At 40.2% G+C, this 26,465-nt stretch overlaps 1 protein-coding gene across 1 annotated transcript in view; it reads right to left on the bottom strand.

The window, feature by feature from the left end:
- LOC132400625 (protein LYRIC-like) overlaps positions 1-26,465 on the bottom strand; it is an 87,171-nt gene that overhangs the window by 45,264 nt on the left and 15,442 nt on the right. The window contains exons 2-4 of the mRNA XM_059981783.1: positions 18,479-18,577; positions 7,145-7,229; positions 4,089-4,262 (exon numbers count right to left, since the gene is read on the bottom strand). Coding sequence (XP_059837766.1) covers positions 4,089-4,262; positions 7,145-7,229; positions 18,479-18,577 — 358 coding nt within the window. The remainder of the gene's footprint in view (positions 1-4,088; positions 4,263-7,144; positions 7,230-18,478; positions 18,578-26,465) is intronic.

Genomic DNA, 26,465 nt, shown 5'->3' on the forward strand with positions numbered 1-26,465 from the left:
TATTGTGTAAGTTTACTATGTTTCTATGTAACTGTTTTCATGTTAATTAATAATTTTCTCTACCCGTTGATACAAATCTACAAGTGTCTTTCTGTGACTGGTTCACGTTTCACACTACACGTGACAGAATCCACCCATTCCAGATTGCAACTGGAAATACTTGCCACATGTTAGAGACTGGCATTCAGTACTGTGTGTGGTACAAGGAGCACATTTGGCGTTTTATTCGCTTTTCCCCTAGAGGCTATAGATGGAAAGGACACACAACACTGGTAGGACTATAGGGCTCCTCAGGCACAGTGCTTTGTAAACGTTGCACTTCAACTCTGCACTTTACTTTTCAAAAAGCATTAATTTTGAAGTAAATTAAAAATTAAAAGTTATAAGAAATAACATTAATACAACTTGTAAGTATTTTATAAAAAAGTCAAATTAAGCAAAATCATTGCAAAAAAAGTAATTTACCCACTCCTTTGGTTCCTAGATCTTTGGGCCACATCCACCTGGAACTGCAGACAGCAATCAGTACTACCCTGCCTAGAAAAATTGGGTGTTGCTATCAAGTCAAAATCTTTCAACAGCTTTCTATAACTAATGCAAATTTGTAACTTGAAACAGTAACAAAATGCCAGCAGAATCGCTGCTGAAGGACTTGTTAAATAGTGCTGGTCACAGTGTTTTTCTTCCTTCATAGTCAACAGAGGGCACAAAATGCATTGTTAAGTTGGTCTTTAAGATACAGAAGAACAGCAAGATAGGCATGAGAAGATGTGAGCACTAATTCCAGAGTGGCAGACCCGATTGGAGACCAGGTCAGCACAACTCACCCCATTATTTCAGTACCTTGATGTAAAAGTTCAAACAACCTTTAACCTAGTGCTTGACTGTTTTTTGCTGTGCACTAATAACTTTGTGGGTAGTTTCCACTAACCTGGTACTGAAAGTTAAAGTGTTCCCTGGGGCTTTTCTTTGGTATACTTTACATTGAAGTGTTGACCTCTAGATGTGACTCTTCATGAAACATTGCAAACACTACATGTATTAGAGGATACAATTTCAGCTAGTCACAACCCAGATCAGAATACAGGACATGACAGCCGTAGCTATTTATTACAATATCATCAGCCAACTCAACTTCAATAATAGGATTCATCCAAATCTAATCAAACAGAACAGGCTCTGAAGTACCCACATACGTCTGAATAGGATCCAAACCATTTTATTTCCTAGATATAGCTTTACTTTTAAACTAAAACAAGTTCAGTATTTCTAATTATTTGGTAATATAATTGTATTTTATATTTAATCTATGGCTAGCCACTGAATGCATACTTTAAATACTTGTGATACTGTGTCCAGTCAGTTCCAATTAAGAAAAAGATCAGTCCAAACCCATTTCCTTGTTTGCTGAGGTTATATTTTAGTTTAGTAAAAATTATATTTAGGCTATGTAAAAAATATTTTCCATTTTGCTTTGCCTTGGGGTATTGCTAATTATAGAGTCTGAATCCTACAAGTTTATTTTAGGCAAACAGATGTTTACGAGTCTACCAGACTAAAATTTGGAATGTCCTAATACACTTATTTTGTCATGAAGAGCACATCTTACTGCAGAGTCAGTGTTGCCTATTGTCAACATTTATACTTATACAACAACTTGAATGTATAAGGCCATGCACCAAAGGGCAAAATCACCATTCAGGATGCAGAAGGCCCCTTATCTCTGCTAGGTGGTGCCTTTTCCAGACGCAGTGGGCATTTGATGCGTGAGTGATCGGCAACTCCGCAGTAAGCATGTCAAACCTCACAGGGGATCTGTTGAAGCACTCGGGCACTGAATCCAGGGCTCAAAGGGAGAAGGTTAACTGGGGCGGGGTTATTGTATCAGGATGGAGAGTTGGTAGACAGCAGCAAGCAGATTGTCGATGGTTTCCTGCTGCTCCTGATCATGTGCCCACATCAACAGGCGACTTCCTTCAGATGAGCATACTCTGCTGTATCAATCGATGGTTCACACATCCTCCTGGGAAATGTAGAAGAGGCTTAACCCAAAAGCAGAGTAGTGGAGACAATTCAGTGATGAATGATAACTTTATAGATTAAGAAAATAACAAGCCACAAAGGGACCACAAATGAGAGAGAACAGATATGAAACACCACAAGCAGAGTAAAATTGAAGATTAGGAGCAACTGGGTGAGGCTGACTGGTTCAGTGGGTGAACAAGGACTGTGGATGAGTTCTGACGAAGGGTCTCAGCCCGAAACATCGACAGCGCTTCTCCCTATAAATGCCCCCTGGCCTGCTGTGTTCCACCAGCATTTTGTGTGTGTTGTTGACTGTGGATGAGAGTTGGGTTCAAATAGGTTGCAGGTGATGAGTTGGAAATGAGTGGCAGGCGACTCCTGATAGCTGGTGGAGACTGGGAGCAGCCTGCCTATGCAAGCCTGGCGCTCTCAAATACCAATGCACAAGCAAAATCTTCATTGACATTTACTGTTTTGTTACTGCTGTTAATTCCATACCTTTGACATTTCCTGCCTAAAAGGGTAAGGCAGCAAAGCACCTGGAGTGGAACTATACCTAACATTTAAGCAAAGAGTCATGATGGCAGCTCATACCTTAAACTGGAACTCCACCTAACTTTACCATCCCTACAGCATACCTGCTAAGACAAACAAACTTTCTCTAATTTTAGGTAAAAATCAATAATTCCAAAAATGTAACCTATGGACTACGAAGTAATAGTTTATCCTGGAGAACAATGAAGCACCAGCAACTCTTTGAATCTTATGTTTCTAACATAAAATTACAAAAGAAAGAAAATTATATAAGTACAGAGAAAATTTACAAGCATCTTGCTGGGACTGGAGGACCGGAGTTATAAGACTGAACACATTGGCACCTATTCTATGAAACAAAGAGGATTGAGGGGAGATTTGACAGTGGTATACAAAATTATGAGGGGTATAGATAGGGTAAATGGAAGCAGGCTTTTTCCACTGAGGTTGGGTTGAGCTACAAGCAGAGGCCGCGGGTTAAGGCTGAAAGGTGAAAAGTTTAAGGGGAACATGAGGAGAAACTTCGACACTCAGAGGGATGTGAGAGTGTAGAATAGGCTGCTAGTGCAAGCAGTGAGCTCGATTTCAACGTTTACGAGGAATTTGGATAAGTACATGGACTATAGGGGTATGCAGGCTATGGTCCTGGTGCAGCTTGATGAGAGTAGGAGTAGGCAGCTTGATGGTTTGGCATAGACCAGATGGGCCGAAGGACTTGTTTCTGTGTTGTACCTTTCAGTGACTCTAAGAGAAAAATAAGGTACAGACTACCTGGCAGACCATATACACTGCACCTGTTGAGCCAAAAGAGTTAGTGGATGAGATCCATTATGAGATTGTATTTCTAAATATGAAACTACAGAAATAAAAATAGAAAAATGTAGTTTATTACAAAGTTTACAGATGTGATCTAAAAATGTAGATATTACTCACAAGATGAATTGCTGTAGGAGCTTTCTGATCATCCACTGTAACCTTAGAAACGAATGGTTGGAAGCCCTGTGAGAGTGTACACCTACTACTTAAGTTGCTTCTACAAGGCTACAAGGTTTCTTCAGATCTTTCCATGAAGTTACAGTGAAAGATCTGGAGATCCGTTTGGAAATTCAATCCCACATATTCAATGACTTAGTCAAATAATCAGGTGTCTCAAGAAAACAAACTATCTGTAAATAATACCACTACTCATCTAATCCATTTGAAAGGATCACCATTCACATATTAATCAATTCCTTCAGACTTCAGAAGAATTTTCCTGGCCAATTTTATCTACCTCACAAACTCGAAGCTGTTGTTATTCAAGTCCAAATTTAGTTCTGGTGTTTAGTACATGCTTCTGAGTTTTACTGGTGACCATAATCTAAATTGATTAAATTAAGACTTTATGCCAAAACTGGAAAACAACAAGAAAAAAATAAATTTACTGAAAAATATATTTATTTTCGCCGAAGATAAGCCTCACTGGTTTTTGAATTTTTAAACTTCGACCCAAGCATCTAATAAATCACACTGGTGACATTTTGAAATACCTTCTTGATCATCTGATCCTCTGTAATCCTTCACAGTTCTTGATGCAGTCCTGTTTCCGTCAGAATAAAGAGGAACAGTTGGATCAGCAACGCAGGTCACATCACATTTCTTCTTCTGGCGCTCCTTCCTCTGTTGACGTTTCTCTCGATTACTGATTTTTGTGACCCAGTCTCCTAAAAATCCACAAATGAATAAACCTTTCATTTATTTTGCATACACGAGAAGGTCTGCAGATGCTGAAAATCCAAGGCAACACACAGAAAATGCTGGAGGAATTCAGCAGGTCAGGCAGCGTTCATGGAAAAGAGTAAACAGTTGATGTTTTAGGCTGAGACCCTTCATCAGGACGGGGGGGGGGTGGTGGGGGAGATAACAATTTTTTTAAAAAAATGGAGCGTGGGGAATGATTCTAGCTGAAGGTGATAGGTCAAGCCAGGAGGGTGGGAAAAGTCAAGGGTTGGAGCAGAAAGAATCTGATAAGAGAGTGGACAAGAGGAGAAAAGGGGACCCAGGGAGGAGTAATGGGCAGATGAGAAGAGGTAATGGTCAGAGTGGGGAATAGAGGAAGAAGGGAAGGAAATTTGTTCACTAGAAGGAGAAATCAATATTCAAATTCAATATTCAATATCCATCGTCTTCTCCCCTTCGTTCTCAGCCCTGATGAAGAGTCTTGGCCTAAAACGTCAACTGTCATCATAGATACCCATGGTGAATATACCCGAGAGCAGCATTTCCATCTGTGACTACAAAAGGTATTACAATTTGTAGGTGACACAACTAACTCAAGTCACTGTTCAGTCACTGACTGCTACAAAGGAACAGCTGAAAATCCATGCAAATTGCAGATTTTATTATTATTTCAAAACCAAACAAAAATATTTTAAGTGCCTCTAGGTTTCCTTGTCTCCTTTCCTTAAATTCTAGTTTCTTTTATTAACATATTCCAGTTAGCCAAGCTTGGTAACCTGTAACATTCCTTGATCTTGACAATCACCATCAAAGATCTAACCATTATTATTTTGCAAGAAGAGACACAAAAAAACACTCTGGAATATTCTTTTTTTCCAAAAGATCTTTCTCCCTTCTATAAAAAGCAATAGTTCTTATATTTTCTCAGACTTTTGAATTTGCTTTGTAAAACTTATTTTACAAAGGATGTCCTACTGATAACCTTTAATAAAACATTGAATAAATATGTGTTTTATTTATCCTCAAAGAAGAGCAGTAAATCTTTGGAAACTCTAGTGCTAACTACTACAGATTAGAGTTGGTGATCTCAGTAATGCTTTCTTAAAATTTCTTCCTGTTGCAAGAGCTGCGTGGTCTGGCCAGGCATTTAAAGGATCCAGATTGAATAATGGTTTCTCCAATACAAATTGATCAAGACTCCATGCAGCAATGTTTAGGCCTGTTTTATGTGCCTTGGGACCAATATAACACTTCCTTCCATCAGGTACTTGATTGACTTTAGAATAATGAGGGGGGAAATCTCATTTAAAAAATGACTGAATATAAAAAGTCCTAAATAGAATGGACATAGAAAGGACGTTTCCAATAGTGGAAGAGTCTAGGACCAGAGGGCACAGCATTGGAATAGAAGGGTGTCCCTTTAGAACAGTGATGAGGAGGAATTTTGTACAACCAGATGGTGAATCTGTGGTATTCATTGCCACAGAAGCTGTAGAAGCCAAGTTATTGGGGATTTTTAAAGCAGAGGGTGACAGGTTCGTTATATCAAAGGTTACGGAAGGAAGGCAGGAGAAAGGGGTTGGGAGGGAAAATAAATCAGCCATGATTGAATGATGTAGACCTAATGAGCCAAATGGCCTAATTCTGCACCCATCTCCTCCTTTGTCTTATGGTCTTTCTATTTCCATTTCCCCCCCATCTAAATCAGGTGAATTTATTGAAATAATCACTACATCCAAATTTAACAGGAAGCATTACTTCTCTTTTACAGTTCTCATATTTTAAGAATGGGAATGACACAACTCCATCTAATGTCATGTTAGAACAGAAACGAAACTCAATAGTACATTAGCAGAGAAACTCAGGATAACAGAGTGGAGCAGATTTTCTGCTTGCCCCAAGATTGCCTGCCTTTCCACCAGACATCCTGTTTTTTTTAACCACTGCAATCTCAAGCACAAATGTCTGCTGCAAGGAGAGACAACATAACTCGAGTAGCAAGATCTGCAGGGTTTTCCAGCTTATTGTTAGAGCAATGTTTGGTTTAAAACATCTATCAAATGACTTCAGCCACCAACCGTCAAATCTGAATATAGAGTGTAGGTTTAGTTCAAAATGCAGCTCTGAACAAGAGGTTTCTAAAAGTCGAATCACAGACCAGATAATGCTGATTTCTGTGGTACGGGTGCGAATCAGGATGTTTGAAGTTTGTGTGTAGTTTCAAAGAAAGCATTGTATGGAATTGTTGTTTGATGTTTAGCATATAAAATAACGGATAGCGAGGGCCAGCAAGACCTTTCCACCAAAACTGTCTCAATATGATGCCTGTTGCATCTTGTTTCGTTGAATAAAGAGGCTGCTTCATATCTACCAGTAACTTCCTCTGGTGACTTAATTCATGCAACAATGCTCATAACCAGTTTGAAGCAAGAACTCATGGGAATCTTCATGGAGAAAGAAATTTGACATCTTTGTGAGAAATGCTAATTAAAATTCATCTAGGTTTAAGATTAGTTTATGAGATAGAAGAATACTGAGGACATAGATCCACCATTTCCAGGTTACGACCAGGTCTTAAACATAATCTCACTAGCATCTGCTTTGATTCTTTTTATTTGTTCATGCCTTAATCAATAAGATTTGTAATGGTGGTAGCATGAAGTGCTGAAGCCATTATGAGTTCCCCTCTCTCCCTCGAAATATGTTCAGCCTCATCACCAAGAGAAATTTGGCCATAATTCATCATAGAAAGGTTCTTTAAACTAATGAAGTAGACGGAAAGGAAATTAATCTATGCTCAGAAAATGATTTTCCCTTAACTGTTCTCATTTTTAGGATTCAATTTAATTGCAATTTTCAAACTCACCAGCTTCTTCCTCATTTTTTTCTTTATTTCCTGTAACATTCTTATCCTTAGGTCTCTCGTCAACTCGTTGTTTTTTCTTTTTGGCCTACGAGAGTAAAGTAACAATGACTTCAGATGTTTGTAATGTGCAAAATGCTTCATATAACCACAGGAGGCATAGAATATATGGGGGGAGAAAACAGTTTTACTGAACTTCCTATTTGGGCTGGCTGTTATTTTCATATCAAGTTCAGATACTAATGGGGTTAGATGGGCTCTAAATTACAATGAAATATTGACTAATAGCTTGCCTCAGAGCCCTTTTTTAATCTGGACTTGGCCGAAATACAAACTCAAATGACAAGGTAAACAGTAGCTTAATGCTAGTTTATCATAAAGCAGATGCTGTAAATTATCAGGGCTGTCTTTTTGGAATTGCCATGCAAGTGATCACAATGAAATGCTCAAAACTGTACCATTATATGTATCAATTTACACCCACATTTAACTCTTCTGCATGTCCAATAATAAGAATTTGAAAATAATTAATACATTGAACATAAACTTGGCAACAGATAGGTTTGTGAAAAAGCAGAGAATCAGCTGAAACAGTTTTTAGATTATTTAATGTAAGTAAGGATACATAGTGATTTAGCAGATATGAGCATGAATAGTAATCAACGGTTTCGTTTGTTTCAACTGAACCTTGCAGCTCATAGGAATTATAAGGTTTTTTGGGTTTTAGAAATTTTCAGTTCAATTTCTCAAAATATTTCTGATTGGATGATGGGACAGACCACACAAGGTGGAGAAAAGGTGTGTTTTAATATGGCACCAACTCACTGTCTCAATCTCAATCTTGACTGAAATAATCAGGTTGAACTGAGCTATGCAAAAGTGAGGTTGTGGCCTACCTCATCCCCCGACTTGGGGAAAACTCAACATACAAAGCAAAACTTCAAGGTTCTGCTGCACTCCCACACTTACAGTGGCATGCTGTAATCTCACGGTCAAAATTTCTGCTACTGTGAATAGCTAAGTGAGTAAAAGATGACCTGATTTCCAAAAGGCATAAAGTTAAGATGACACACTTCTTTAATATTTTAAGCATATTACTTTTTTTTATTTCCATCTTTTACAGTTTCAAAATAACAAAAAAGGAAAAGGGCCCAAAACAAATTTTGGGCACCCTGCATGGTCAGTACCTAGTAACACCCTCTTTGGCAAGTATCGCAACTTGTAAATGTTTTCTGTAGCAAGCTAAGAGTCTTTCAGTTCTTGTTTGGGGGATTTTTGCCCATTCTTCCTTGCAAAAGGCTTCTAGTTCTGTGAGATTCTTGGGCCATCTTGCATGCACTGCTCTTTTGAGGTCTATCAACAGATTTTCAATGATGTTTAGGTCAGGGGTCTGTGAGGGCCATGGTAAAACCTTAAGCTTGTGCCGCTTCAGGTAGTCCATTTGCGGATTTTGAGGTGTGTTTAGGATCATTATCCTGTTGTAAAAGTGATCCTCGTTTCAGCTTCAGGTTTTTTACAGACCGTGTGATGTTTGCTTCCAGAATTTGCTGGTATTTAATTGAATTCATTCTTCCCTCTACCAGTGAAATGTCTCCCGTGCCACTGGGTACAACGTAAGCCCAAAGCATGATCAATTTGCCCCCGTGATTAACAGTTAGAGAGGCATTCCTTTCATGAAATTCTGCACCCTTTTTTCTCCAAACATCCCTTTGCTCATTGTGGCAAAAAGTTCTATTTTAACTTCATCAGTCCACAGGACTTGTTTCCAAAATGCATCAAGCTTGTTCAGATGTTCCTGTGCAGACTTCTGACACTGAATTTTGTGGTGAGGACGCAGGAAAGGTTTTCTTCTGATGCCTCTTCAATGAAGGTCATATTTGTGCAGGTGTTGCTACACACTAGAACAGTGCACCACCACTCCAGAGTCTGCTAAATCTTCCTGAAGGTCTTTTGCAGTCAAACAGGGGTTTTGATTTGCCTTTCTAGCAATCCTATGAGCAGTTCTCTCGGAAAGTTTTCTTGGTCTTCCAGACCTCAACTTGACCCCCACTGTTCCTGTTAATTACCATTTCTTAATTACATTACAAACTGAGGAAATGGCTACCTGAAAACCCTTTGCTATCTTCTTATAGCCTTCTCCTGCTTTGTGGGCATCATTTATTTTAATTTTCCAGAGGGCTAGGAAGCTGCTCAGAGGAGCCTATGGCTGCTGATTGTTGGGAGAAGGTTTGAGGAGTCAAGGTACTTAAAAAGCTTTGAAATTTGCATCACCTGGCCTTTCCTAACGATGACTGAACAAACCAGAGCCTTAACAAGCTAATTAAGGTCTGAGACCTTGGTAAAATTATCTGAGAGCTCAAATCTCTTGGGGTGCCCAATCTTAAACATAGTGCTTCTTTCCTTTTTTCCCCCACTCTAAAATTGTACAAACAATAATTAATACAGTAATCTTGCCTTAAAATGTTGAAAAGAATGTTTCATCTTTAACTTTATGACTTTTGGAGATCAGTTCATCTTCTACTCACGTAACTATTCACAGTAACAGAAATTTTGACCAGGGGTGCTCAAACTTTTGTATGTCACTGTATGTAACTGCTGGCTTTTATTAAATATACACTTTAAAATTTGAAAAAAATCCTGGAAAAATATGAAGACCCTGTAATCTGGAGATTTTATAAATGGTACTTCACAAAAGCCGTTCAAATTAGCTCTATTTGCACTCAATATTGTGCTGATTTGCTGGTGAAGCCATACATTTGTATACTAACTGAACTGGAGTACTGATAAAGTACTCCAGTTTACTCCAGTTTAAAGTCACTGGTGGCTAGAATAATACAGTATGGAGAGGTCTTTCACCCCATCATCTAAATCTGACCTTTTACAATAATCCTAAAATTATTCTTTTTTTCCCTATTTCAGAATCAAGAACAGGTTTAACATCACCAACATCAAGAAATTTATTGCCTTGCTTATTTATATGTTTTTTCCCTACTTTCCCCACATTTCTATTAACTCTCCCCAAATTCTCATCTACACTGCATTTGCTTACCAATAGGAGTAACTTACAATGGACAATAGATCAGCATGCCAGCCTGCTGGAGATTTTTAAGGAGGTAGAATAGGCGAGGCAGAACAGTGCCTTTGGACCTTCAGAACATTTTTGACAGGGTCCTAATTAAGAGGCTTGCATACAAGATTAAAGTTCATGGAATACTGGTGTTGCTAAGATTCAGGTGAATAAACAACTGTTGTTCTGGGTGTCAGAGTATAGTTGGGGGCCCTAGCTATAGTAACACCTCCAAATCCACGGATTACACAAAGCTACAGGGTAATAGGTCCATTGGAGAGTAATTTGTGAGGAGGAAGAAGAGGTCCCAATGTAATTTGACAGGTTAAGTGATATCATCAAGGTTCTGAAAACAAAGGCCATTAAACATAGGAGCAAAACTAGGCCAGTCGGCCCATCAGCTACTCCACAATTTGATCTTGGCTGTTTTATTTTCCCTCTCAATCCCATCCTCCTGCCTTTTCCCTATAACCTTTGATGCCCTTATTAATTAGGAAACTATCAATCTCTGCTTTATTAATACACAATAACTTGGCTTCCACAACATCTGTGGCAAAGAATTCACTACCCTCTGTCTAATGAAATTCCTCCTCAAATCTATTTTAAGGGGACATCCTTCTATGCTGAGGCTGTGCCCTCTTGTACTAGACACTCTCAATGGAAACATCCTTTCCATGTCCAATCTATCTGGACCTATTACTATTCAGTAGGTTTCAATGAGATCTCCCCTCATTCTTCAAAACTCCATCAAGTACAGGCCCAGAGACATTAAATGCTCCTGACATGTTAGTCACTTCATTTCCATGATCATTTACTTAAACTTTCTCTGACCCCTCTGCAATGCCAGCACATCCCTTCTTAAATTTGGGGCCCAAAGCTACACACAATACTCCAAACATAGTTTCATCAATACCTTATAAAGCCTCAGCATTACATCCTTGCTCTTATAGTCTCATCCTCTTGAAATGACTGCTAACATTACACTTGCTTTCATTACTATTGATTCAACCTTTAAGTTAACCTTTAGGAATATTGCCCCAGTACTCCCAGATCTCTCTGCAGTTCTAACTTCTGATTTCACTCTGTTTAGAAAATAGTCTACATGTTTCTTCCTTCTACCAAAGTACATGACCATACACTTACCTACACTATATTCCATCTACGACGTCTTTGCCCATTCTCTTAATCTGCCCAAATCCTTCTGCAGACTCCCTACTTCCACTACCTGCCCCTCTACCTATCTTTGTATCATCTGCAAACTTGGTCACAAAGCCATCAATTCTGTCATCAAGATTATTAACATATCATGTGAAAAGTAGTGGTCCTAAAAAAATTACCGCTATGGGACACCTCTAGTCGCTGGCAGCCAACTAGATAAGGCCCTCTTTATCCTCACTCTGCCATACAGCCAATCTTCTGTCCATGCTACTCCCTTTCCTGTAATAACAGGAGCTCTAAGAATCTGGTAGATTCTGAAAGGAGATGCAATGGAACCTGGGTGTCTTTAGAGTGCTGGTCACCGAATTTGTGTTCAGGAGCAGCATGCAGGTAGAAAGGCAAATTATGTTTGCAATTTTTTTTTTATAAACAGGAGTATTTGACTGTAGCAGCAAGGGTTTCTTGCTGTACCTGTCTGAGGCCTCAATGAAATCCCACACAGAGCAGGTGGAGTTTTGCTTTCCTTATCTAAGGAAGGATGTTTTTTGCCAAGCAAGGAGTACAAACAACAGAATTCCACAGGTTCACCAACCTCAGCGTGAAAAAAATTTTCTTGATCTTATGACAGACCCTTTATCTGAGGTTTTAACCTGTGGTTCTGGACTTTACAGTCATGAGGAATAACCCTGTTTCTTGTGTACCTAGTTCTGTTAATATTTTATAGTTTTCTTTTGTGAAGTTCCCTTTCACCCCTCTGTACTTCAGCACATTTCAAGCTCCCTGACCCATGCTCTCTTATATGAGTTTGCATTCTGAGGAATCACATATTAGATCTTTAATATGCTCAACATTTCTGTATCTACTATCTGTTCATGTTGGGTGTTCCAAGCCAATACTCCACATTCAGAGAAAAAAGTCTTCATCACCCATTTAATCCTTCCGTCAATAATTTTAAACCCTTTAGTTTTTCAACATTATCTAAGAGAAGCAGATCTGTTTATTTAATCAATCCAAGCTCCCGATCACCTCCTCCCAGCAATGGGCTAACCACAATCAAAATTAGAATCAGGTTTATCATCAATGGCATACATTCAGTAGCCACTTGATTAGGTACAGGTTTCCCCCACTATCCGAAAGTAGAGCGTTCCTATGAAATCATTTATAAGCCGAAACGTTGTAAAGCGAAGAAAAAATTACCATTAATTTATACGGGAAAAATTTCTGAGCATTCCCAAACCCCAAAAAATAACCTACCAAATAGTACATAAAACCTAAAATAACACTAACATATAGTAAAAGCAAGAATGTATAAAGTAAATAAAGTATAAAGTAGAAAGTAGAAATATAAAGTAGAATAATATATAAAGTAGAAGTAGCTATATAAAGTAGAAATAATGTATGTACAATGTAGTTTCACTTACCAGAATCCGGAAGATTGAGCCAAAACCGATTTGTAGAGAAAGAAAAAAAAAACCAGCACGTACACGCATGTGCACATACCTGCCCGTGCAAGGCTTCAAAGTCATGGTAGTCTTTCTCAGGGTAAACACAAGTTTAAAGTGGGCGTCCTTTATCGTAAAAGCGAAAATCCTCTTTCGGTTAGCGAAAACAGGTAATAATGCAAGTCTTTTGTAAAAGCAAATTTGCGAAAATGAACGTTCAGAAAGCAGGGGGCACCTGTACCTCCTGTACAAATGGTTACTGAGTGTCTGTTCGTTGTCTTGTGCTGCTGTAGACCAAACATTTCAAGGCTTGATGTGTGATGCATTCAGAGATGCTCTTTCGCATACCACTGTTGTAACGTGTGGTTATTTGAGTTCCTGTTGCCTTCCTGTCAATTTGAACCAGTCTGGCCATTCCCCTCTGACCTCTCTCACCAACAAAGCGTTTTCACCCACAGAACTGCTGCTCACCAGATGATTCTTTAAAATTTTACACATTTTCTGTAAACTCTTGAGACTATTGCGTGTGAACTTCCAGATCAGCAGTTTGAGATACTCAAGCCACCCTGTCTGGTACTAACAATCATTCCACAGTCACTTAGATCACATTTCTTCCTGATTCTGATGTTTGGTCTGAACAACAAATGAACCACTCGACCATGTCTGCATGCTTTTATGCATTGAGCTGCTGCCACATAGATGGCTGATTAGATTTTGAATTAATTAGTAGCTGCACTGGTGTACCTAATAAAGTGGCCATTGAATGTGTCACTTTGCAACAGCAGCACATGGAAAACTAGAAATTACAATAAAAATAAACCAATCATGTAAAAGGTGCAAAACGGCCATTTACAAATCTGATGGCAGAGAGGAAGAAATATTTAATGTAGGTCTGCTAGTTCCTGTACCCCCTTCCCTCTGGCAGAAACGTAAAGAGGGCATGACTCTGATGGTGAGGGTCTTTAATGACAGTGCAATCTTCCCAAGGCACCAACTCTTGAAGATGTCATCAATGATGGGTAGGCTTTTGCCTATGATAGAACTGGCTGAGCCTTCAACCCTGTACAGCCTTTTGTGATCCCTGTGCATTGGAGCCTCCATTGCAAACAGTCAGATAGTTCTCCACTGTACATCTGTCGAAATTTGCAGGAATCGTTGATGGCATACCCATTCTCCTCTAACCCCTGATGAAGTAGAGCCTCTGGTGTGCTTTCTTCATGACTACATCAACCTGCTGCATCTAAGATGGATCCTCTGAGATGCTGACACCCAGGTACTTGGAGCTGCTAACTCTATCCACCGCTGATCCTTCAACCAAGACTAGTGTGTGTTCTCCACACTTTCCCCTCTTCAGTCCACAGTCAATTCCTTGGTCTTGAGTACGAGGTTGTTTTGTGACACCACTCAATCAGCTGATCCATCACATCCCTCATTGTTATCTGAGATTCTGCAAGAACAGTGGTGTCACTGGCGAATTTATATATGGTGTTTGAGATGTACCTAGCCACACAGTCATGAGCGTAGAGTAGATCAGTGGGCTAAGCACATATCCTTGAGATGTGCTTGTGCTGATCGTTAGCACTAAGGAGATTCAGACTGAATGCCTGAAAAGGAAATTGATATCCTGAAGTTGATGAGTACTGAGAGGACGATGGTGTTGAATGCCACGCTATAAAGGATAAACAGCAGCTTGATGTGGGTTTTGCTACTCTCTAGGTGTTCCAAAGTTGAATGGAGAGCCAGTGACGGCTGCATCTGCTGTAGACCTGTAGTGTTAGGCAAGACACATCAGGTCCAGCTATTAGGCAGAAGTTAATTCTAGCCATGACCAGCATCTCGAAGTACTTAGTAGATGTGAATGCTACCAGGGGATAGTCTAAATCAGGGTTTCTTAGCAGGGGTTCCACAGAACCCTAGGGTTCTGTGAGAGGTCACTAGTAATTCTGTGAGAGATCAGATTGAAAAAAAAACATTGTTTTTTTGAACTTCGCTCAACATGCGATGCGAGTGCTCGCAGTGATGGGCAATGACTGAGCAATCCTGTAGAGGTCTCTCAGCCCAGTATGGCATATGTTATTTACCTCTTATTATCTCCTCTTATTTACCCCTTGATCACGACCCCACTAAGGAGCACCAGGCCATTGTCTCCTATACCATCACCAACCTTATCAGCTCTGCGGATCTCCCATCCACTGCTACCAACCTCATAGTTCCCACACCCCGCACTTCCCATTTCTACCTCCTACCCAAGATCCACAAACCTGCCTGTCCAGGTAGACCTATTGTCTCAGCTTGCTCCTGCCCCACTGAACTCATTTCTTCATACCTTGACACTGTCTTATCCCCCCTTGTTCAATCTCTTCCTACCCATGTTCGTGACACTTCTCCTGCTTTGAATTTTTTCAAAGATTTTAAGTTCCCTGGCCCCCACCGTCTTATTTTCACCATGGACGTCCAGTCCCTATATACCTCCATCCCCCACCAAGATGGTCTCGAGGCTCTTCGCTTTTTATTTTGGATTCCAGACCAAACCAATTCCCCTTTACCACCACCCTCCTCCGTCTAGTGGAATTAGTTCTTACTCTCAATAATTTCTCCTTTGGCTCCTCCTACTTCCTCCAAACCAAGGGTGTAGCCATGGGCACCCGCACGGATCCCAGTTATGCCTGCCTTTTTGTTGGCTTTGTGGAACAGTCCATGTTCCAAGTCTATATCCATCCCCCTCTTTTCCTTCACTACATTGACGACTGCATTGGCACTGCCTCTTGCACGTATGCTGAGCTTGTCGACTTCATTAACTTTGCCTCCAACTTTCACCCTGCCCTCAAATTTACCTGGTCCATTTCCGACACCTCCCTCCCCTTTCTTGATCTTTCTGTCTGCATCTCTGGAGACGGCCTATCTACTGATATCTACTATAAGCCTACAGACTCTCACAGCTGCCTGGACTATTCCTCTTCCCACCCTGTCTCTTGCAAAAAGGCTATCCCCTCTCACAATTCCTCTGTCTCCATTGCATCTGCTCTCAGGATGAGGCTTTTCATTCCAGGATGAAGGAGATGTCTTCTTTTTTTAAACAAAGGGGCTTCCCTTCGTCCACCATCAACTCTGCTCTCAAATGCATCTCTCCCATTTCCCGCACATCTGCCCCCACCCCATCCACCCGCCACCCCACTCAGGATAGGGTTCCCCTTGTCCTCACCTACCACCCCACCAGCCTCCAGGTCCAACGTATAATTCTCCGTAACTTCCGCCACCTCCAACGGGATCCCACTACCAAACACATTCTTCCCTCCCTGCCCTTTCTGCTTTTCGCAGGGATTGCTCCCTACGCGACTCCCTTGTCCACTCGTCCCCCCCATCCCTTCCCACCGATCTCCCTCCTGGCACTTTTCCTTGTAAACAGAACAAGTGCTACACCTGCCCTTATACTTCCTCCCTCACCACCATTCAGGGCCCAGACAGTCCTTCCAGGTGAGGCGACACTTCACCTGTGAGTCGGTTGGTGTGGTATACTGTGTCTGGTGCTCCCGGTGTGGCCTTTTATATATTGATGAGACCCGACGCAGACTGGGAGAGCATTTCGCTTAACACCTACACTCGGTCCGCCAGAAAAAGCAGGATCTCCCAGTGGCCACACATTTTAATTCCACGTCCCATTTCCATTCTGATATGTCTATCCATGGCCTCCTCTATTGTCAAAATGAATCCAAACTCAGGTTGGAGGAACAACACCTTATATACCGGCTGGGTAGCCTCCAACCTGATGGCATGAACATTAACTTCTCTAACTTCTGTTAATGCCCCTCCTCCCCTTCTAACCCCATCCCTGACATATTTAGTTGTTTGTTTTATTTTCTCTCTCTGCCTGTTCTCCATCTCCCTCTGGTACTCCCCTCCCCCTTTCTTTCTCCCTAGGCCTCCCGCCCCATGATCCTTTCCCTTCTGCAGCTCTGTATCACTTTCACCAATCACCTTTCCAGCTCTTAGCTTCATCCCACCCCCTCCGGTCTTCTATCATTTCGCATTTCCCCCTCCCCCCACTACTTTCAAATCTCTTACTATCTTTCCTTTCGGTTAGTCTTGACGAAGGGTTTCGGCACGAAATGTCGACAGTGCTTTTCCCTATAGATACTGCTTGGCCTGCTGTGTTCCACCAGCATTTTGTGTGTGTTGTTGATGGCATACGTTTATTTGGTTGAGCCCATTCTCAGTTTTTGCCACAAGAGAGGGGAGGCCATTGATAATTGGTGAGTGCTATATTGCACGGAGGATGGTAAGTTGATAACTGGTGGGAACTGTATTGCACGGAGGATGGTAAGGTGATAATTGGTGCGAACTATATTGCACGGAGGGTGGCAAGGTGATAACTGGTGCGAACTATATTGCACGGAGGGTGGTAAGGTGATAACTGGTGGGAACTGTATTGCACGGAGGGTGGTAAGGTGATAATTGGTGCGAACTATATTGCACGGAGGGTGGTAAGGTGATAACTGGTGGGAACTGTATTGCACGGAGGGTGGTAAGGTGATAACTGGTGCGAACTGTATTGCACGGAGGATGGTAAGTTGATAACTGGTGGGAACTGTATTGCACGGAGGATGGTAAGTTGATAACTGGTGGGAACTGTATTGCACGGAGGGTGGTAAGGTGATAACTGGTGGGAACTGTATTGCACGGAGGGTGGTAAGGTGATAACTGGTGGGAACTGTATTGCACGGAGGGTGGAAAGGTGATAACTGGTGGGAACTGTATTGCACGGAGGGTGGTAAGGTGATAACTGGTGGGAACTGTATTGCACGGAGGGTGGAAAGGTGATAACTGGTGGGAACTGTATTGCACGGAGGGTGGTAAGGTGATAACTGGTGGGAACTGTATTGCACGGAGGGTGGTAAGGTGATAACTGGTGGGAACTGTATTGCACGGAGGGTGGTAAGGTGATAACTGGTGGGAACTGTATTGCACGGAGGGTGGTAAGGTGATAACTGGTGGGAACTGTATTGCACGGAGGGTGGTAAGGTGATAACTGGTGGGAACTGTATTGCACGGAGGGTGGTAAGGTGATAACTGGTGGGAACTGTATTGCACGGAGGGTGGTAAGGTGATAACTGGTGGGAACTGTATTGCACGGAGGGTGGTAAGGTGATAACTGGTGGGAACTATATTGCACGGAGGGTGGTAAGGTGATAACTGGTGCGAACTGTATTGCCTGGCCGGGAGGATGGTAAGTTAATAACTGGTGAGTGCTATATTGTCCGGCCGGGAGGGTGGTAGGGTGTTCAGGAGCATGAGGTGTTTTCCGAGCTTTGAATGGACTCGCCCAACTTGGGCTGTGACGTCAACATCCCCCTCCCGAATTACCTCACTGAAATTCCCCTTGCGGGCTGCTGACTGGCTTATGGGAGCAAACAAACTACCAGTGTAGTAGAAAATTGGAGGGAACTTTTCATTCTTTGATCAGCTTGTAATGCAGAATCTGGCCAAAAGTCTACATAAAACCCACTAGATTACTTCAAATATACTGCACGTATTGAATTATCCTCATTATCTCACAATTTTCACTCAAGTTAACCTATCCAGAACAAATGCATGCTGATATGAATTTATTGAATGTGCCATTGAGAAATCTCAAACATAGAATGAATTAAAGTATCACCATCCTCAATGTACCTTGAAAGATTTCTTCTCAGCAGCTTGTGAATCTTTAGTTTCTTCAACAACAGGCAGTTGTATGCCATTGGAAAATGGAGGATGCCCATTCACTGGTTCCTTTAAAAGGAAAGCAAAGGCAGATTTTCTAACTGAAATAAGGATGCAAAGTAAATGGATTGTTTTTGCTTACAAAATCGCTAAGTGTGAGAATACAAATCATTTGAATTATGAAAATGTTGGCTTTAACTCAAGGAAGATTCCTTTAGATATTCCACTTTAAATAATATATTATACAGGGGTTAGGAGCATATTAATCAAAGACTGCTCTTCTGCTTAAAAAGATTGTTCACTTATAATACACTGGTCCCCTTGATCAGGTAATCTCTTATGTACATAATACTGAATATTTTAATGCTAACTATCTGACTTTAATGCCAATCAAAAATGATCAGAAAACTAGAATGCAAAATGCATTTCATTAAATCAAATACAAAAATCCATTTGACAAAATAAATATCTCAAATTCTTGGTATTGAAAAGAGTATTGTTAGGAGCACTCTATTTGAACTGATACATGTGATTCTGGTTTTTGGAATACCTCAGTAGATGGCTAAACAAGCATTAATATTGCATTATTTACAATCAAGTAATGCAATAAAAATTAATTAAAGACTGATGCTCAAATGAATACTTTCATTAGCTTGAAATTTTTACTGTGCCATGCAATATTTCCTCGTAGCCCACAGTAGATAGGAATGAATATAAGCCTAACCTTAAAATGGTTATGTTTAAACCTGAATTAACATCTGCCAATAGGATCACAGTTCTCTGCACTGTTTTATCTTTTGCTTTGCACTTGTTGCAAACGGCTAATGGGAAATGCTTAGTTCAACTGTTTATTACGTTGTCTTTACAAGACTAATCAAAATATTAATGAAAAATTACTTGTAGAAAGTATCTTCCATTATTATTACTCACTGTACAACAATAGGATTTGTTTTCTATTCCCCAAGATGTATGTAAAGCAAAAGTAAAGAACATAATTTGAAAGAAACAGAACTATGAGCTGTTAGCAATTTATACGCGTTTCAGTTGTGGATCTCTGACTGCATTTAAATCAGCAGAGCAATGCAGTGTCAAAATCTACCATCACCGTACCTCAACAATATCAGCACAGCTCTGTCCTAACATAGAGATAAACACGAACCCAGAAAAGCCAATGGCACTTTTAAGAATAGACTAAGTTAATATTCCTAATTTCAGGTACTAGCATGCCTGGAAAGAGCTTCAAAAACAAAGATAATCAATAAGAGGTCAAACAGGCAGCTAATAGTATACTCAAATGAGTCTCAATCAAATTGTTTCTACCATAATCAGCCCAGCAAAAGTGTATTGGTACATTCCTCTGACACGCACACACCATCATATGTATGAAGGATTCCACATATACACTTTATTAAGTACAGGAGGTACATGTGTGTACATTTTGACCCAACTTCTCTATGAACAAAAAGACTATATATCTGAAAACTTCAAATTTGAACAATTACTTAAAGCAACAGTAAAAGTTAATTATTTTTCAATCTGCTTTTCTATTTCCATGTAAACTTCTTAATAAAAAGATGTATTTATACTTAATACCCCAAAATATGATCTGCAGGACAGTACACTACAGATTTATAGCTCTGTATGTCAAACAGCAACATCATATGTAACACACAAAAGCTGGAGGAACTCAGCAGATCAGGTGGCATCTATGGACTTTGAATCTCTGAAGGAAATGTACAGTCAATGTTTTAGATTCACAACTTTTCATTTGGACTAAAAAAATAACAGGGGAGATAGCTAGTATAAAAGGCAGCATCCTGTTCACTTGCATCGAAAGTCTACCACCAGCATCATGTTCTTGCCCTGATTACCTCAAGGAACCAATACAGGCTAAAAAAAATCATCTAAAATATCCATAGAGACTGCCATCTCTTCCCATTGTGATTCTTCAGTAATGCCAGAGAGAAAAAGTGTCAAGTACCTATTACAAAGTGCTTTCTGTCTACTTTCTGCAATGTAGTTTTATCTTTGTTTCTTATCATATTGTAGTACTATACTCAATAAGCAACATCTTCCTAAGCACTAGAGTGTTTACATACACATTGCTGCTCCGCGGACTGTTTCCTTGATTCACACACAGACACAAAGGATATAAGGTTAGATTGGAAGTACACTGCTCATTAAATCATTTTTCCACAGGGTTCAAAATCTGCAATGACATTAAGAGTGTCAATGATTCTATCCGTCTTCTTGATATGGTCCATTATTATAAATATTACATTACATGGATGTACAGGTGGCCCCCGTTTTCCGAACGTTCACTTTACGACACTTTGCTGTTATGAAAGACCTACATTAGTACCGTTTTTGCTAACAGAAGAGTGTTCTCACTGTTACGAAAAAAGGCAGCGCACACCCCGAGCAGCCAAGTGCCTCCCCCGGAACTGCATTCTAGCCAGCATTGCTTAAACACATGCCTGTGAGCATCTGTGCTTTATGTTGATTTATTTTGTGCATCCATTAGCAAGACGAGTTCTAAGGTATCAGAAAGGCCTAAAAGAGATCGTAAGGGTGTTACACTTAGTATAGAACTAGACATAATTAAGCGTTTTGATTGTGGTGAATGAAGTAAAGACATTGTCTGCGTGTTGAACCACTTGCACTTCATACGCAGAGAGAAAGAATCTTGAAAGCTGCCGATGTCATTGTTGGTTCTGCTCATAGCAAAGTGATCTCTCTTAGTTGGCATCCAATAATGGATAAAATGGAAAGTCTATTGCTTGAGTGGATTGATGGGTGTACAAAGCGTGGTATTCCGTTAAGTTAACTTATACTTGAAAAATCAGTCAGTCTTTTTAATAAGCTGAAACAGTAAGCACTGGATGATGGTGATGAAAGTGTTGCAAAAGTGGAATTTAAAGGTAGTCTTGGGTGGTTTGATCGGTTTCTGAGGCGAGGGCAGCTTCATAGCTTAAAGTTTACTGCAGAGAGTGCTTCGGCTGATACTGAAGCTGCCAAAAAGTTCCCAGCAGAAATGAAGAAAGTAATTACAGAAGGTGGTTATTCGTATAAACAAGTGTTCAACTGTGACAAAACTGCAATTTATTGGGAAAAAATTGCCAAGCACCCCAACCTCCTATCACTTAGCCTAACACAAAATTATCAGTGTGTTCGCTGTCTTTCCAATTCCAGTAAGTGAAACTACACTGTACATACATTATTTCTACTTTATATAGGCTGTATATTAATTTCTACTTTATATAGGCTGTATATTTGTCATATCATTTCTGCTTTTACTATATGTTACTATTATTTTAGGTTTTATGTGTTATTTGGCATGATTTTGTAGGTTATTTTTTGGGTCTGGGAACGCTCACAAATTTTTCCCATAAAAATAAGTTATTCACTTTATGACGTTCCGGCTTACGAACTGTTTCATAGGAACACTCTACCTTCGGATAGCGGGGGAAACCCATAATCAATTGAAATATGTGCTCTTAAACAACATATATGGGTTTTATTTAATGTAAAGCATATGCTTTGCAAGACAAATATGTTGCGACAACAATAGTTAGGGGAATTCTGCATGACTTTTAGTCCATTTTGAATGAGTAATGGAGAAACCACCAGCGTCAAGCAAACATTGTAACAAATGTTCTTTGGACACAAATCTATCAGCTTGTTTTCTCCAAAAATCAATGTGTAATTGATTGTAAAATGTTAATCAGGAAAGGACAGGCTGTATTTTGATGCTCAACTCTAAAACTAAATTATGCAATTAATTGTTTGCATTAGCACAGCTATTCAGATGAAAGATATTCCACGTTTTACCCTCTGCCTTTCCTAAATTTGTTGATCTACAGCAGAAAGGGGATGGGTCAGTCTCTCATCCACCTGTCATGGGCCTCTTTGATTCTGCTGAACACCCAACAGATGTCAACAGTCTGTCATTCGGTGAATGCTGCACCATATTGGTCTCATAAGAGAACATGTTAGGTCACATTTCCAGCATCGAACTTGTTCATTATTCCACCATTAATGGAAAACCCCACAAAAACCTGTAACTGACCTGAATCTTCATTATTATTGAGGGGAAGTTTCCTCATATTTAGCTCCACCACCGCACATTTTACCAACACATTTTGTAAACCTGCATTATGAATTGAATGCTACTCTACAGAAGTAAACACAATAGTTTATTTAGACCTTACCCAGATGACTCAAGTATAATCAAATATTTTAACATGGGATCTAAATACAATTTTGTTTTAGCAGTTTTAGTGGTAGCATTAATCTGTTTGATCTCTCATGGGAGCTGACAATCTGTTTGTGTAGAACGTGCCAAATGTATATTTCTGTGTACAACGCTTTTAAATCTGCAGACTTAAGATCCCCAGATAATATTAGAGCATAATTAATTCCACAAACAGAAACAAGGCTAACTCAGTGGTGATGACAAAGGCCAAGTACATCTATTTCTGCCAGTAAAACCACATTTGCTATTGACGGCATGAGCATTAGGCAATGAGGCGAGCTGTGTGAGAGGTGAGAGACTCTACCATCACTTCAGTCAGAATCAATGAAACACCAAGTGCGCATTTCCCAGATAAGTAACCAGGCAAAAATGCAAGTCTCTTCTTTTCCTACGTATATAAGCTGATGTTGCTCATACACAGCACTGCCAGTGGCTGTGTCATTTAACCCAAGTGCTCCAGTTTCCTCCTGCATACTAAAAGTATGGTGGTTGGCAGATTAACTGGCCACAGTGAACAATCCCCAGTATGTAGGTGGGTGGTAAAAATTGGGAGGTGTTAATGAAGAGACAATAAAATCAGTTGGCAGGATTAGTGTAAAATAGTTACTTGATGGTCAAGACACATTCAACAGGCCAAAGGGTGTGTTTCCATACTGACTTATGCACAACAGGTTTAACCATGAAAAAACATACTTGGTATTGACGTAATTACTGTTCATACAAATTCCACAAATGAATTTTATTGCCTATGTCCCATTTTTAGGTGTTGATTTGTAAATTCTTAAGAGCATATTTCCCTAACCCAGATGGTTGCAATGTTGGAATGCAGGGTCGCCTATACTGAGATAAAGATCATACTATGCCAATTCTGAGCAATATTTTTCTTCGCTCCTACTCGTGACACATGGGATCTCGTCAGTGGACACATTTAACCATTCCATCCAACTGTATATCAATTTAACTAGACAGAAGCACTCTAATAGTGCCAGTCCTGCTATCTGATTTTCTTTCCTGTCAGATTAAAATCAAAGCCAAACTACTGGGCAGATTCTTTAAGTATAAAAGAACCAAAATCTCGTCTGCTTGCCCATGTTCTTTTCTTATAGAGGTGCTATACACACAGAGGTTCTTTGGAAGTTCACTGTTTTTGTATAAAGAAATATAAATTTCCATTTTAGAACCAGAAAGAAAGTATTTTTTTCCATTCCGGGGAAGTGATTGAGCTGTGAACGTCAGAATAAAGCATGAGGAAACATCTGGTTTCCTCTTACTTTATTTTTCAAATGTGCAATTTACAGACTAGTTTCCAATGATAGCAGGTCTTTTAGTAAGTGCATTCTCTACCTTTCATTATTCCACTGCCACCCAACGCGCATCCCCCCCCCTCCCACCACCACTCAATTTTTGTACATGATTCAAGGCATCAATACAGTGTTTCCCATTACTCTTATTTGGAGAAAAATAAACTGTGCTTGTAGAAGAGTTAGCAAAGGAACTTCTGTGGATGACAGAGTCTGGGTGAAAAACAGGACGGATCTTGCTGGAAAGCACTCAGCAAGTCTGATAGCATCAGAGGAAAGAGAAACTAAGTTGAAGTTCCAGGTTGATGATCCTTTGATAGAAAGTATTCCCCCATCCCCAAATTGGATACTCTCCTTGAAGTAAACTCCTAAGCAACAGGACACACCAAGAAGGGAAAGGGAGTGGAAGCAAGGCTTACTTTACTTGTGTAGTTGTCCTAGGAATATACAATCCATTGATTTATGATGGATTTGAAAATGCCTAAAATGTTAATAATGTTAATACCTCCCTGATTGTTATGCCATAATTATTGGAAGTTTTCATATCTAGTCTCTAGCGTGTTGGTGAACTGGCATGTGTGCTTAAGGTTGCACACACAAAGAATTTTTTGGCATCGAGCATACAGTACAACCCCTAGATTCTTTAAACCCCACCCATATTAAAAGATACATAATCTTGATTATCTTTATGCAAAATGAAGCACCAATTTTTTTTTACAATCTGAAAGTAAAATGTTTTCACAGGAAATATCTCACATTGGCTTAGGTCCAGCTAGACAGTGACGGATACAAGAAAATTTCTAAGTCACTGAATATCCCTTGGAGTACATTGCCATAAGTCAATCATCAAGAAATGGAAAGAATATGGCAGAGCTGCAAATCTGCCTAGAGCAGGCTGTCCTCAAAAACTGAGTGACTGTGCAAGAACGGGACTAGTTGGGAGGCCACCAAGAGACCCATGACAACTAGAGGAGTTACACGCTTCAGTGGCTGAGATGGGAGAGACTGCGCATACAACTGTTACCCGGGTGCTTCACCAGTCACAGCTTTATGGGAGAGTAGCAAAGAGAAAGCCACTGTTAAAAAAAACTCACATGAAATCTCAGTTATTTGGAAGAAGGCCTATGAGAGATTCTGAAGTCAGCTGGAAGAAGGTCCTATGGTCAGATGAAACCAAAATTGAGTTTTTTTGGCCATCAGACTAAATGCTATGTTTGCACATCATCAAAAACACACCATTCCTGCTGGGAAGCATGATGGTGGCTGCATCGTGCTGTGTGGATGCAGCAGGGGGTAAAATATATACAACAAAATATAAAGGGAAATCCTGGAGGAAAACCTGATGCAGTCTGCAAGAGAACTGTGACTTAGGAGAAGATCTGTTTTCCAGTAAGACAATGACTCCAAATATAAAGCTAAAGCCACACAGGAATGGCTTTAAAACAACAAAGTTAATGTCCTGGAGTGGGCAAGTCGGAGTCCAGACCTCAATCCAATTAAGAATTTGTGGCTGGACTCAAAGGGCTTTTCACTCATGATCCCCATGCAGTTCTGTAATGGGGAAAATTTGCAGTATCCAGATTTGCAAAGCTGATAGAGACCTAGCCACACAGACTCAAGACTGTAATTACTGCCGAAGGTGCATTTACTAAATACTGACTTGAAGGTGTTGAGTAATTATGCAATCAATTATTTTGTGTTTAATAATTGTAATAAATTTGGACCAATTTGTAGAAATTTGTTTTCACTTTGACACAAGAGTCTTTTATGTTGATCGGGGTCAAAAAAGCCAAATTAAATCCACTGTGATTCAACATTGTAAAACAATAAAACACCAAATTTCCAAAGGGGGGGGGGTGAATACTTCTTATAGTCGCTGTATTTATGTCTGTCTCTATTATATTTTGATTAAAACAATGAATACATATAAATACCAGGACTTCCTTAAAGTCCATAATTGTTGCTAACATAGTAATTCAATGGTGGTTGTGATACATCTAGTATGGTAGTTCTTGTCACTCTCATGTTCAGCTTCCACCACTGGCTAGCCGTCTCGCGAAAAGGTGAGCTGAATGTGAATGTCTCTCTCTGCCAGTACATAGTCTCTCCAAAAGCAAGCCTTGTGCCTCCTTGCTGGCGACACGCGGAATCTGAACTCCTTTTGGACTCTGGTTGAACTACAGAGGACGGGGAGGAGGTCTGGCCCCTGCGCATGTAGCACGCAGGCCCACCAGCATGTGGACACACCATGATGCCTGTGAACCAGATCCCCAACTATGGATAAATAACCCCACTACCTTATGGGCAGCCTTGGGAGAGACAAAGGCTATGGGAGTAAATCCAGACAGAAAATCCAGAGTGGAGCTCCTACGGTGGCTGGACATCATTATCATCCTTCCAG

This window comes from Hypanus sabinus, chromosome 10 (assembly GCF_030144855.1).
Source record: "Hypanus sabinus isolate sHypSab1 chromosome 10, sHypSab1.hap1, whole genome shotgun sequence".
Taxonomy (NCBI): Eukaryota; Metazoa; Chordata; class Chondrichthyes; order Myliobatiformes; family Dasyatidae; genus Hypanus; species Hypanus sabinus.